The 15436-nt window shown below is 43.7% G+C and overlaps 1 protein-coding gene across 4 annotated transcripts in view; it reads left to right on the top strand.

The window, feature by feature from the left end:
- Positions 1-15436, top strand: part of VIT (vitrin) — a 159095-nt gene that overhangs the window by 60254 nt on the left and 83405 nt on the right. For 3 of the 4 annotated variants that reach the window (XM_033939195.1, XM_033939194.1, XM_033939192.1), the window contains exon 7: positions 8194-8403. In XM_033939195.1, the coding sequence (XP_033795086.1) occupies positions 8194-8403 (210 nt within the window). The remainder of the gene's footprint in view (positions 1-8193; positions 8404-15436) is intronic. The other variant, XM_033939193.1, reaches the window with a different exon arrangement.

Raw genomic sequence — 15436 nt, 5'->3', positions numbered from 1 at the left:
TGCCCAAGGAGGTGTCGAACAGAACTCCAAGGTGCTCCAGGCATCGAGATGGGGGTCAACCGACTTTTGGAAAGGTTGACAACCCAGCCCAGTGACTGCAGGAACTCCATGAGCCGTGATCCGAGTGCTCTCCAACGATTTTGTTCGAATTAACCAGTCATCCAGGTAGGGATGAACTAGAATGCTCTCTTTGCGCAATGCCAGCATAACTATCACCATAACCTTGGTGAACGTCTGCGGAGCCGTGGCCAGACCGAAAGGAAGCACACAGAACTGAAAGTGCTCACCCAAATTGCAAAGCGAAGGAAACGCTGATGGGATGCCTTGATTGGAACATGCATGTAAGCCTCCATCAAATCAAGAGAGGTCAGAAACTCCCCGGCTGAACAGCCAGAATCACCGACCTCAGTGTCTCCATGTAAAAAGAAGGATCCCTGAGAACCCTGTTGACCCCTTTCAAATCTAAGATGGGTCGATAAGTCCCCTCTTTTTTGGGCACCACAAAGTAAATAGAGTACCTGCCAGAGAAACACTCCTGAGGAGGGACTGGAACTACTGCTTTGAGATCTAACAATCTTTGAAGGGTCTGGCAAAAAGCCTGCTTCTTCCATGGTGCCTGACAATGCGAAGTTAGAAAAAGATCTGGCAGGAAGTGAGCAAACTCCAGGGTATAACCATCCCGAATCACCTCCAAGACCCATTGTTCGGATGCGATTTCTGCCTATTTTGGAGAAAAATCGCACAACTGGGCACCCACCAGAATCAGAGGGGGCGTCGGCAAGGAGTCATTAGGCAGGACAGGGCGCAGGGGCAGTGGTGGAGGGATTCCCAGCTCCTCAACAGGCTCCCTAAAAGGACTGCATGACTGAAAGAAACAACCCCTGGAAAACCCAGAAGAGAAGGGAGCAGCCCCACACCTAGGGCGATGTCTGCAGAACTCCAGCAAACATCCCCGAGCAGTGCCACCCCTAACAGCCGGGTGAGCACGGTCTTCAGGCAGGCAGGGCACTTTAGAGTCCATCAGTCTGAACTAACTTATCCAAATCCTCTCCAAACAAAACTGGAAAACTGGAACACTCTTCCGGAGGCTGTTATAGGGTAAAACACCCTCCAGGGATTCGGGACAGGGTTGGACGGGTTCCTGCTAGGGCGGAGCGTGCGCAGGTGGGGCTGGACTCAGTTGGGGCGCTAGTCTTTGACCTAGAGGCCACCGCGGGGGGCGGATTGCTGGGCATGATGGACTACTGGTCTGACCCAGCAGCGGCAATTCTTATGTTCTTATGTTAAAAAAGACCACCTTAAGGGAAATTTAGTAAGTTTAGTCTTGGACGCCGCATCTGTCAACCAAGCACAAATCCACAAGGTATGACGAACGGTCACCCCAAAAGCTATAGACTTGGTGGACATCCGCACCAAGTCATAGAGGGCATCTTAAAGGAAAGTGGCTGCCATCTCAATCTTTGCCACCTCCTGATCCACCAAGGCCCAGTCATCAGACTCACAGTCAAGGACACGCTCGGCCCACCGAAAAATGGCCCAAGCTACGAGCCCCCCCAAATAGCTGCTTGGACTTCCAAGGCAGAGACATTAGAATTCTGCTTAAGAATGGTCTCCAACTTACGCTCTTTAGAGTCCCATAAAGCAGAACCATTTTCTACAGGCACAGTATTCCACTTAGCAATAGCCGAGACCACCACGTCCAGCACTGGCGTCCACCACTAGTCTTCAAGGTAGTCCTATCCCCTTCTGGGATGGGATATAAATGAGTCAAGGAGCACGTAAACTGAAACGGCGCCTCCGCCGTATTCCACTGTGCTTGGATAACATTCCGAATATCCTGATGCATAGGAAAAGAGTGGGATGCAGAGCGGATCCCCTTAAGAGGATCCTCCATTCGTGAGGTCTCAGGTGGCGCATCCTCAAAGCGCAACACCGAGGAGACCTGCTCGTCTCTCTGAAAAGGCACACGACCACGCCTTCTCGCTGGTAGATAGAAAAATCAAATCCCCAGTACCAGCGGCCGTCCCCTCAAGAGGATCTGGGAGGTCTCTCCAAGGGTCCAGGTCTTCACCAAAGTCAACATGCTCCTCAAACCACAAGTCTTCATCCCAAGCAACCCATGGGTGGTTGGACGAGGGCAGAAGGGGCGGTAAAGAAGTAGAGGGCAAAGTTGCAGGGGGTGTGGAGGAAACCCCCCCCCCTCCCCGAGGGCAAACGCAGAACCCCTGGCTGCCTCAAAATAAGCTCTATATAAAGTAAAAAATAAATCTGGGGAAAAACTTCCTGGCGGCCCCATGGGACTCCCTGCCACAGCAGTGGACCCAGCTAAAATCTGCCCCTGTTTTTCAAAGACAGGGGAAGGTCACCCGAGGTTGCAGAGAAACTGGAGGGTCTTCCCACCAAAAATGTCGAAGTTGCAGCTGAAAATAACCCCTCCAGGGCCTGTAGCGGCTGGGAAGCCTGAACTGTCCCAGCTGCTAAAGCAGGCAAGCTGGCATCAGCTATGAGATTAACAGCTGTGATGGAATCCCCAGCCACTTCGGCGGTTAGGGAATCCTTTTTACCCTCACCGTTGGTGACTGAGGAAACCCTCCATGGGTGGCTAGGGAAGACCGGGCCTCCCCGCTTTCAGCTGCCACCTCGCAAGGCACTTTTGGCGGGAAGCCCTGGCCGCTGGCACCCACTGCCGATGAGGCTCCTTTACTGCTCCGGCCCATGCAACGCTTACATAGGCCGGCTGCAAGTGCCTCAGCTCTAGAGCAAAATGAGCACTTCTTCCCCTGTGAAGTGCTCATTGCTTCATACATGACCTAACTAAAGAAAAGTACCGATTAGTTGAAAAATATAGTAAAAATATAGTAAAATTTAAAGGGAAAACAACCCTTCAGATCAGCACTGCCTTAGGATTTTTTTTTTTAACACAGAACAGACTCCACTGGCTCTCAAAGCAGTATGCTTTGCTTGAATTAAGGGCAAGGCTTACTGCTGAAGCACCTCTAAAAAAATGTTGAGGAGATGGAGGAAAGGAGGGGAGGGACCCAGCACGAGGCCCACCAGGTTTGACACCCCTGAAGTCGGATGACCCCCAAACAGGGCCAACCCAAGCTTAGTCTGTCACAAAAACAGGGACTAGGAGTCCTGAACAAAATCCAACAGCCCTACAGAAGGAAGATGGGTACAACTCACTCACATCTGCTGGAGACTGAGAGAAGACTGAGGGAATTAGGGGGAGTAACCTATTAAGTACCATTTCAAAGTTTTGTCTCAGTTCCACCTGCTGGTCATGATAAGATATAACACACTTGTAAGATGCCTATGCTGGTCTAGAGAGTTGCTAAAGAAAATTAAAATTAATCAGGTAGTAGACATCTAGTCTAATGCACCTACCAAAAAGTAAGCATGGAAAGGGGCGGATTGTGGGTGGATCTTGAGCATGTTTTGCTTGTAGGCACCTAAATTGGACTCAGGTGCTGGTATTTAGGCCAAGAAAACTCTGGCATAAATAGGGGGGAACCTAAGGTTTTGATGCCTACTGGTGCCTGCCTACTGGTGTAGGCGCCATTACATGCGATTCTATAAACAGCATCTAACTCATGATTGACATGCACCATATGCTACATTCCTCAGCACCTGTTTTAGGCATCGTTTTTAGAATCAAGGCCTTGGTTTTCAATGAGGGTAAATAGACAATCTGCCATTTTTTTCCACTTCTGTTGAGAAGAATATTTTCCATGATGTCAAAAATTGTGGAAGCCACTGTACATCTACAATTACAATATTTGGTGGATAAAATATGTTTTACATCTACAACAGACAGCTTTCAGCCATTATCATAGCACTGAAACTGCTTTGATAGGTATTACATCTTACATTCATTAAGCATTTGATCATTTGTCGTATAGTTAGAGATTAGTGAAACTGGACCTCTTCTCCCTTGAAAAGAGGAGACAGAGGGGACATGATCGAAACATTCAAGATAATGAAGGGAATAGACTTAGCAGAGAGAACGAGAGGGCACTCTCTAAAGTTGAAAGGGGATAGATTCCGTACAAACGTAAGGAAGTTCTTCGTCACCCAGAGAATGGTAGAAATCTGGAAAGCTCTTCTGGAGGCTGTTATAGGGGGAAAACACCCTCCAGGGATTCAAGACAAAGTTAAACAAGTTCCTGCTGAATTAGAACATACGCAGGTAAGACTAGACTCAATTAGGGCACTAGTCTTTGACCTAATGGCCAACGCAGGAGCGAACTGCTGGGCATAATAGACCACTGGTCTGACTCAGCAGCGGTAATTCTTATGTTCTTATTTCTCTCGATTTCTCTTCAACATTTGATCTTGTAGATCACTCTTTGTTATTGAAATGTCTTCAAGAAATAGTTGTTATGGAAACTGTGCTAACTTGGTTTACTTCCTATTTGTCAAATCATTCATATTCTGTGACTACACAGGATACATCTCCTTTTTCCTTGGAATCTGGTCTCTCTCAGCGATCAATATAATCCCCCCTTATTATTTATTTTGTGCCACTTTTGACCCTGGCACAGTCAATAGGATTTATAATGTATGTCTATGCAGATGACATTCAAATTCTATGTACATTTGACTCTTGTTTCATTTCTGAAATATCAGCTATAAATCAAAATTTTGTTCACATTTCAAACTGGTTATTTCACATAAAATATATCTAGGACCTAAACCATAGAGAGGTATGGACCCAACACGGTCCATGTTTTGACAATGCTGTCTTCCTCAGGGATCCCTAAAAGTCCTGATATTCGCACAGTTACACTTAACATTGTTTTCAATGTTTAATCCACGTGCTTTAATATCAGGACTTATAGAGACCCCTGAGGAAGATAGCATTGTCAAAACTCAGACCGTGTTGGGCCCATACCTCTCTATGGTTTAGATTCTAGATATATTTTATGTGAATTATTCAATTGTACATTTTTAAATAAAGCCTGTATCTTGAACATCATCTCCACAGATCTTTTCGTTTTCGCTAGAATTTACATTTCCTGTGGGACTAAAGGGTCAATCTTTTGTTTGTTAAACTGGTTAATTCATCATCAACTTAAGCTAAATCCAGATAAGTCAACAACTATTGCTTTTACTCCTTCTGATCTTATGTTCTTACCAATACAAATCTAACTAAACAACATATCAACCCCATTGATTACATCTACTAAAATTCTTGGGGTAATATTAGATTCGAAACTTACTTATCAACTACAGATTTTAAATGTGGTAAGGCAATCTTTTTTTTAAAATTAAGATTAATAAGATCCATTCATGATTTCCTTTTCCCAGAAGCTTTGAATTAGAGCAGGGGTGCCCACATTTTTTGGGCTTACGAGCTACTTTTAAAATAACCAAGTCAAAATGATCTACCAACAATAAAATTTAAAAAACACAAAGCACACTGTACGCAGAGAAAATGTTAATTATCATTTATATTTCGCGAGTTTTCAAAGAAGTCAAAGCAGATGACTTTATGCAATGTCACTTCAGTAACAACTATACAAAAATAGACAAATATATCCTGTCCCTCTTTACTAAACCATGATAGTGTTTTTTAGCGCAGGGAGCTGTGCTGAATGCCCTGGACTGCTCTTGATGCTCATAGGATCCCTGTGCTAAAAACCACTATTGCAGTTTATTAAAAGGGGGCCATAGTGCAAAATATAGACAGCAGATATAAATTCTCAAAATGGACACATTTTGATCACTAAATTGAAAATAAAATATCTTTGTAGTCTGGTGATTTCATGAGTCTCTGGTTGCACTTTATTCTTCTGACTGTGCATCCAATATTTATTCCCTTCTTTCAGCCTCCTGTATGCTTCCTCTGTATGACTCCAGACTTCAATCCCTCCCTCAACTTTTTCTTCCTCTCTTCCTGCCCCCTTCTTTCTTTCTGTCCTTCTTTCTTTCTCTCTCCATGCCCCCTTTATTTCTGTCTGTCTTTCTCTCTCCATGCCCCCTTTCTGTCTGTCTTTCTGTCTTTATTTCTCTCTCCATGCCCCCTTTCTTACTGTCTGTCTTTCTCTCTCCATGCCCCCTTTCTGTCTGTCTTTCTTTCTCCCTGCCCCTTCTTTCTGTCCATCTGTCTTTCTCTCTCCATACCCCTTTCTTTCTTTCTGTCTGTCTTTCTCTCTCCATGCCCCATTTCTGTCTGTCTTCCTTCTTTCTTTCTGTCTCTCTGCTCCCCCCTTTCTTTCTTTCTTCCTGCCCTCCCCCAAGCTACCGCCATCAGGGAATAGGCTGCCACCGCCATCGGGAAGCAGGCCGCCACCATCAGGGAACAGGCCGCCGCCGAGTTCTGAGCTCTCCCTGCTTTCCGATGCCATAAAGAGGACGCTGAAGCGCCGGGCCAACCAACCTTCCCCACTTGACGTCAATTCTAACATTGGAGAGAAACCAGGCAGTGATTGGCTGGCTCAGAACTTCCTCTCCAACGTCAGAACTGATGTCGGGTGGGGAAGGTTAGTCATCCTGGTGCTTCAGCATCCTTTTTACAGGGTCGGGAAGCAGGTAGAACATGAAGGCAACCCGAGTCTATCACGGAGCCCAGGATGGACTCCGCAATCGACTCACATTGCCTTCGCAATTTACTGGTCGATCACGATCAACCTTTTGGGCACTCCTTAATTAAAGAATGACATGAGGACAAATTTTTCCCCATTGGGAACTCATTTTCCCATCCTGTCCAGTTCTTTTCCTGTCCCTGCCCCATTCCTGCAAGCTCTGTCCTTATCTGCACAAGCCTCAAACACTAAAATCTTAAGTGTTCGAGGCTTGTGCAGTTAAAGCAGAGCTTACAGGAATGGGTCAGGGATAGGGACAGCGACAAAACTCACAGGGATGGGACAGGGAAATTGAATTCCTGCGGGAATGGGAGCAAATTTGTCCTCACTTCATTCTCTACTTTGAATATATTGGTACACTTGTTAGTGATCCAACAATTGGATTACTGTAAAGTCCTTTATGCAGGCATAAGTCAAAAGGACATTCAAAGTCTACAGAATATACAAAATACAGCCATTTGGCTAATATATAACATCCGTAAATTTGATCATATCATTCCTTATTTTTAAGCAGCCTATTGGCTGCCAATCAATCATCATATTACTTTTAAAATACTTCTACTGACTTTCAAAATGAACTTCTTTATCTGGCACGTTATCTGAATCTATATATACCATCAAGATCACTTAAATTAGAAAATCAGAAATGTCTTATAGTTCCATCTTATTGAGAAATGGTCTATGAGCATATTAGGGCTGCCACCTTTCCCGTAAAGGGCACAACTTTGGAATTCTATACCATTAGCTCTTCAATTAATAGGAACACTCAATAAATTTAAAACTGAGTTTAAAACATTTCTTTTTTCTGATCCCTATGAAAATAAATAATGACAATTAGCACTTGAGAGATTCCTGCCAGATACAAGAAGACCTGTAGCCCACTTCTTTTATTTAAAAAAATTTGTAGCTCTTTATCCTTATTTTAGTTAATAAAATTTTAGATTGTAAACTGCCTGGAAGGTTTTTACCCATTGGTCAGGATAGTAGAATTTGAATAAACTTGGCCTGTGGCCCACTGGCTTTAACTCTTCTTGTTTCCTTGCCAGAGAGAGGTGTGTGGGTGGGTGGGGTGGGTGTGTTGTGGGGAGTGGGGGTGGGGTGGGGGGGTTTGGTGTGTGTGGTGTGGTGTGTGGTGTGCGTGTTTCTCTGTGTGTTTCTGATAGTCAAACAGCTTCCTTCCCCACAAGTAGCAGAACCATAGGTGGAGGACTCACATACTCAGATTGAACAGTGCCAGAGATCCTAATTTAAAGGTAACCTCAGGGTGTTTTTTTTCCCCCCTGCCAAAACATGGATAGCCATAGAAGAATGGGCAATCCCCCCTTTTCCTTTGTAATGATGCTTCTGAATTGATAGTTGTGCTAACTTGCCACACCAGATTTCAAGACAGAAAACCACTTCTCAGGTTTCTAAGGAGCAATTCTATCCTCCCCATTATATTCAGATGGCTTGAATAATTATACTGGTGCCACAACCCCACAAAATGTTTTATGTTCTTATTCAATAATGACAGTTTCTGGATTTCACCTTGAGGCTGTGAATTTAAAAAAATAATACTTTGTATTACACTGAAAAGATTTGCAGTAAGCATGAACATTTCTATCAGCAGATGTGCTCAAGAAAGAAATTGGCACATCAACAGTGCCTCCAACAAGTCCACAGACTACAACTACCACCACTACCACCACCACCACCACCACAACACCAGAACCAACAACTACAACACCAAAACCAACAACAGCTCCTATGACAGCCAGCACTATGACTATAACAACTGCCAAGCATCGCCTCCCAGTGCATCGGGCACGAGATACAGGTCAGTAGAAAGGAAGCACTTTCTCGTGTCTTCTCTGATATTATATGGGATGAAAAAAATATAAAGGGTTTTGTTTTTTTTTTTTTTAACTAAGGGGTCCTAAATAAAGCAAAAATAGCCTAATGCAGGATGCATTAAAGTGTTTTTTGTAGTTTTTGCATGTGCACATGCTAGCCACAAAGTCAATATGTGGGGGGCATTTTTTTTTTTTAGGAGGTGTGTTCACAGTGGTGCAGCAGAGGTAAGAGGCGCCCAGGGCTGTGGCACCTCCCCGCACCCTCCTCTCCGCCTTCCCCCTCCTTCCATGCCCTCCTTTCATCCCCGTACCTCATTAAATCTTTGCCAGTGCAAGCAACTTCTATTCATGGCAAAGATTTAAAGAGGTATGAGTGTAGGGGGAAGGAATGGCACGAGCTTGGTGTGTGGGAGAGGCGGAGAGGTGCCGACACCCTCACCATGACAGCGTCTGAGGTGGTCTGCCCCCCCCTTACTATGCCACTGTGTGTTCAGGCAGAGAGTTGGCACTCCTACTATAATCATCAGTCGAGTTCTGTTCCAAACAGAGGAGGAGATAAAATTTAATTAAAATAAAAAACAGTACAGAAAATACTCATATAATCTTTAAAAAAGTCCAATGCCTATCAGCAGCAAATAATTTTGACAGCACTGTCCCCCTACCTAAGACTTCTAAGAATATAAAATACAGCCATCGATGTGTATACAATCTAAGCATGGACATTTACACCTGCTTGAGAGCTAGTGTAATGCCCGTGCCTACAAGGTAGGTACAGTTTTTTCCCCTTGCACAACTATATATAGTACCTAAGTGGGCACCCTCCTAAAGCAGATGCCCTATTATAAAATTGCCTTCTTTAAGGGTCCCTTTTATTAAGCAGCGATAAGCACTAACCCATGCCTAACACAGCTTGAAATGACATATTACAGGACACGCTAAGGCAGTGTCTTTCAAACTCTCCAAAGCCGTGGCACACTAAACTCGGGGCTTCAGCTGGACGGTATCCAGAAATGCGCGGACGTCGTATGCACGACATCATCATGTCAATGTCCGCGCATGTTGTCACCTGCCGGGGACAGCTGGCAAGTGACAGCACGGATCCTGGCGTGACCTCCAAGGGCGGGAAACCCTACAAAGTAGCCAGCACAGAATTCTCTGTGCTTAATAATAATAATAACTTTATTTTTGTATACCACAATATCATGAGCAGTTCAGAGCGGTTTACAGAGGAAGAGACAGAACACAGACAGCAAAGTTACAAAGAAAAATTTTCTAATTACATTATTAATCCAGGAGTAGCTAGGTCTATCCGGAAGTGTTTCAGAGAAGTTGCAAGGCAGGAAGGAGTCAGAGGAATTTGTCAAAGAGATAGGTTTTAATTGATTTCCTGAAGGATTGGTAGGACAGTGAGTTGGAAATGAGGGTGGTTAGATATTTATTCTATTTGCCTGCTTGAAATGACAGTGTTCTGTCAAGGAATCTCTTGTAGATACAGCCTTTCAGGGAGGGGAAGGCGAACAAATAGGCATTACGTGTGCAAGTGGTGCCTGGAAGGTCAAAATGATGCAATAGGTAGATTGGGGAAAGACCGGTTATGGTTTTGAAGCAGAGGCAGGCAAACTTGAAGATGACCCTTGCCTCCATCGGCAGCCAGTGTAGTTTTCTGTAGTACGGGCTTACATGATCGGATTTTTTGAGACCATAGATGAGGCGGAAGGCTGTATTCTGAATGATTCTCAGTCGTTTGGTGATTTTCTTGAAGGAACCCAAGTATATGATATTGCAATAATCTAAGGTGCTTAAGATTAGGGACTGAACCAGCAAATGAAAGGAGAGGAAGTCAAAATAGTGTTTGATGGTGCGAAGTTTCCACAGGGTGCCAAAGCATTTTTTAACTTGAGCGTTAATATGATCTTCAAATGACATGCATCGGTCTAGGATGACTCCAAGGATTTTGATGGTAGGGTTGATTGGGTAGGTTAACCCGTTTAATTTCAAGGAGGTGTTCGTTAATTTGTGGTTGGGACTTGCTAGGAAAAGCATGGTTTTTCTGGGTTCAGTCTTAGTTTGAATTGAGTGGTCCATTGTTCTACCCTAGTGAGGATAGATGAAGTGAATTGTTCTGTCTCTTGAGACAGTGAGGTTATGGGAATGATGATTGTAATGTCATCCGCATATATGTACGATTTCAATTTTAAATCAGATAACATATGTCCCAGTGGTGCCATGTAGACATTGAATAGAGAGGGGGAGAGAGGCGAGCCCTGTGGGACTCTGCAGGGGTTACACCAGGAATGGGAAAAGGCTCCTTCGCTGTGGACCTGGTAAGTCTGGTTTTTTAAGAAGCCTGTAAACCAGGTTAGGACCTGTCCAGAGATGCCAATAGAATTGAGGCATCTGAGCAGAATGTCATGGTCGACAAGGTCAAAAGCACTGCTCAGGTCAAACTGAAGTACTAGTGTGCTTTTTCCCAGGGAGAATAGATGAAGGAGGTATTCTGTTAGTGAGGCTAAGACTGTTTCTGTGCTATAATTTGTGCGAAATCCTGATTGAGAGTCGTGTAGAATGTTGAACTTCTCTAGGTATGTCATGAGATCAAGGTTAACTAGGCCTTCCATTAGTTTGAGGAAAAGAGGTATGTTGGCAATGGGTCTGTAGTTGGCAACCAATGTGACTGGCTCCTTGGAGTTTTTGATAATAGGAGATATGAGAATGTGACCGAGTTCCAATGGGAAGTAACCGGTGGACAAGCAGAGTGTAACCCAGTTGAAAAGTTCAGATTTAAATGGGAGGGGGGCTATTTTCATGATAGTTGGTGGGCAGTTGTCCAGTAGGCAGTTGGATTTAGCATATTTGGAGTAGAGCTTGAGGAACTGGTTCCAGTTTGGGTTTTCGAAATGATTCCAGGTCATGTCTGCAGTTGAGCTTTCATTTCCTGGAGCAGGTAGATTGATAGATAGGTCTATGCTTGTAGCTGTAAGGGATGTTTTCAGATTATGAATTTTTGAAGCGAAGTAGGCAGCTAGGATAGAAGCAGAGGGTGAGAGGTCAGTTAGAGAACGTTTATGTAGCTTAATATCAAATAATGAATTGACAATTCTGAAGAGTTCTTTGCTATTCAGCGAAGGAGAGTTAATTACATAAGAACATAAGAACATAAGAAATGCCATCTCCGGATCAGACCTTCGGTCCATCAAGTCCGGCGATCCGCACACGCGGAGGCCCTGGCAGGTGTACACCTGTCGTAATTTATAGTCCACCATATCCTTACATGCCTCTCTTAAGGAGATATGCATCTAGTTTGCTCTTGAAGCCTAGGACGGTCGATTCCGCAATAATCTCATCTGGGAGGGCATTCCAGGTGTCAACCACTCTCTGAGTGAAGCAGAACTTCCTGACATTAGTCCTGAACCTGTCCCCCCTTAGCTTCATTTCATGTCCTCTAGTCCGTGTCAAATTGGACAATGTAAATAATCTTCTCTGCTCTATTTTGTCGATTCCTTTCAGTATTTTGAAGGTCTCGATCATATCCCCACGCAGTCTCCTTTTCTCAAGGGAGAACAATCCTAGTGTTATAAGTCTTTTTTCTTTAATCATATTTGTTAAGACATTTCACATATGTATAGTTTGTGGCTGTACATTTTTATAAAAGCCTTTATCTGCTTGGAAAACATACTTTTCATATGGAATAAGGTGTTGTAAATGAGTATCCTAACCTCCAAAATTCAAAACACCCAGTAGCCATACATACCAGTTTAAAATGACTGGTACACAATGCCTAAATACACAAAATAACTAAGGGCTCCTTTTTTCTTCTTTTTTATATTTAAATTTTTATGAAAGTTTTAGAAAAGTACAAAACAGCATAAAAGGGGATAACAGTACACCACGAAATACCATAAATAAACAAGCAACAAATCTGAAAAACTCAATATACAGCGCTTAAAACCGTATCCTGTACCAAGATTATCCATTCACAAATTGCAAACAATAACCCACCCCACATCCCAGAGTACAAAACATGTCCAATAGATAGCCCCCAGTGGTTTCTTCAGGGGACCACCCAAGCAACTCCAAAACTCCCCCCTCACCCCCACCCCACCTACTGGTAAACTTAAGTTAGTGAGTCCACTTTATCCATAATCAATAACCAACTCCGGGCATGAGAATCATAATGTCCATGACTCTGCTATAGGAAGCTCCATAGTGCATGTGGTCTGTAGTTTCAAAGACCATTCCAGTTGAGTAGGTAAAACTGCCTGCCGCCAATGGTTAGCAATCAAATATTTAGCTGCTGCCAAACCCCAATGGAGCAGTTTAGTTTGCCAGGTATACTGGCTCACATTGAACAGTCCCAACAAGCAACCCTCCAGAGTATAGGATACAAGTATAGTAAAACCTTGGTTTGCGAGCATAATTCGTTCCAGAAGCATGCTTGTTATCCAAAGCACTTGTATATCAAAGCAAATTTCCCCATAGGAAATAATGGAAACTCAGGCGACTTGTTCCCCAACCCAAAAACTTTAATGCAAAATACTATACATACTTGTATTGCAAGACCTTGCTCATTTAGAACAGTCACTACACTCCCGCAGCGTCAGAGAGAGAAGAACCATCGGCTTAGTTGTGATGATGTGCGTGTATACTGTATGTACTCATATTGCAAGACTTTGCTTGTTTAGAACAGTCACTACACTCTTGCAGTGTCAGAGAGAGAAGAACTATCAGCTCAGTTGTGATGTGTGTATACTGTATGTACTTGTATTGCAAGACATTGCTTGTATATAAAGTTAAAATTTAATAAAATATTTTGCTTGTCTTGCAAAACACTTGCAAACCAAGTTACTTGCAATCCAAGGTTTTACTGTAATTGCAAAAGCTGTGATAGAATTAAACTTCTGATTTTTCTTAAACAAAAAGTCAAAACACAAATCATGTATGCTCATAGCAGTTCATATAGTCCCCAAAACATTATTCTGTAAACCTCACTGTGCCTGTTTGACAGGGCCGTCATCAGAAATTTCTGGGCCCCTTACTGAGCAATCCTATTGGGCCCCCCATGCACCCCTTCCCCCCCGACCCCCCCTTCTTCCATGGGCCGAATACACAAATACTTTTCTCTGTCGCCGCACTCTTTGACCAAAAGATTTGTAAGCCTGCAACCATGTCAAGGTAGATTCTTTCAGCAGGGCCCTAACCTAAACTAAACTAATCTATACCTATCTATTCTAAACTAACATATGTCTAATACTGAACTAATAACAAACTAACAAACATCTGCATAATAAATAACTAATAAATAATAGTGCTAGTAGCTATAATTCACTTTTGAATGTAAAATCTCAGTTAAGGATTTCTTTTGACCTTTGTAGGCCAGAAGTAGATCACAATTGCACAATATTTTTTGTAACAAGTATTAAATGTGTTTTTATAAATACTGTAAGCTTAATAAATATATCAGAAAAAACTACACATCTGAGTGCATATCTGAACATACACATCTGTATGATCCCATCCTCCTCAGCTTGCCTATAGCTGCATCATGCATGTTAAAAATGTATGATATGTTGATATGTGCACCTTCCTTCCTTCCCATCCATCCTCCTCAGCCTGTCCTTACACATCCACAGCTGCATGTTAATGATGATGTATATGTTATGATGATAAATAAGTGCATATGAGCACATCATTAACATGCAGCTATGGATGAATATGTAATGATGTTATGAGTGTGCACCTCTTCCTTCCCATCCTCCTCAGCATGTCACATACAGCATGTTACATTACACAGACTTTGTGTAATGTAACATGCTGTATGTGACATGCTAAGGAGGATGGGAAGGAAGAGGTGCACACACATAACATCATTATATATTCATGAATCAATCTGATAATCATCACCACCAGGCTGTGTGTGTTATGGGATGGAGGAAGAAAGGTGCATGGGATGGAGGAAGAAAGGTGCATATTTAAATTGCGCGGGGACATAAATCCCACCCGTCCCCGCCAAAGTCCCACCCGTCCCCACCCGTCCCCGTGAGGACTCCCACCCGACCCGCGAGGAATCCCTCCGTCCCCACCCGTCCCCGCGAGGAATCTCCTCCGTCCTCGCCCGCACCGCGAGGAATCCCCTCCATCCCCGCCCATCCCTATAAACTACAGAAATAGTTATTTCATTTAATTATGCTACTGAATTAAAGGCTCTGGTAGAAACCCATTTAAAAATAAGCAAAAAGACTTTATTAATTTGGAAATATTAATTGGGAAGAATACATACTTTGTAAACGGGTTTCTACCAGAGCCTCTAATGTTTATAAATTTTTATCAACACAACTAATATACTACTTTATACTGAAGCAAAAAAAAAAAAAAAAAAAAAAAGAATTTTTTTCCTACCTTTGTTGCCTGGTTTCTGCTTTCCTCATGTTCTCATTTAATTCCTTCCATCCACTGTCTCTCTTCTTTCTGCGTCTTCCATTTGCTCTGTTACTGTGCCTCTCCCTTTCTCCCCCCTCCCAAATTGGTCTGGCACCCATCTTCTTCCCTCCACTCCCCCCATAGTCTGGCATCTCTGTCTTCTTCCCTGCCAGTGTCTTCTCCCCACTGTCTCTTCCCCATTTCCTTTCAGCGTCCTTCTCCCCCCGATCTTCCCCATGTCCTGTCAGCATCCTTCTCCCCCCTCTGTCTTCCACATTTGCTTTCAGTGTCCTTCTCCCCCCTGTCTTCCCCATGTCCTTTCAGCGTCCTTCTCCCCCTCTGTCTTCCCCATGTCCTTTCAGTGTCCTTCTCCCCCCTCTGTCTTCCCCATGTGCTTTCAGCGTCCTTCTCCACCCCTTTGTCTTCCCCATATCCTTTCAGGGTCCTTCTCCCCCCTCTGTCTTCTCCATGTGCTTTCAGCGTCCTTCTCCCCCCCCTGTCTTCCCCATGCCCTTTCAGCGTCCTTCTCCCCCCACCTTCCCATGTCCTTTCAGCGTCATTCTCCACCCCATCTTCCCCATGTCCTGTCAGAATCCTTCT

This window comes from Geotrypetes seraphini, chromosome 3, assembly GCF_902459505.1.
Source record: "Geotrypetes seraphini chromosome 3, aGeoSer1.1, whole genome shotgun sequence".
Lineage (NCBI taxonomy): Eukaryota > Metazoa > Chordata > Amphibia > Gymnophiona > Dermophiidae > Geotrypetes > Geotrypetes seraphini.
Note: the sequence above shows the minus strand (reverse complement) of the source record. Positions and strands in the feature narration are given on the sequence as shown.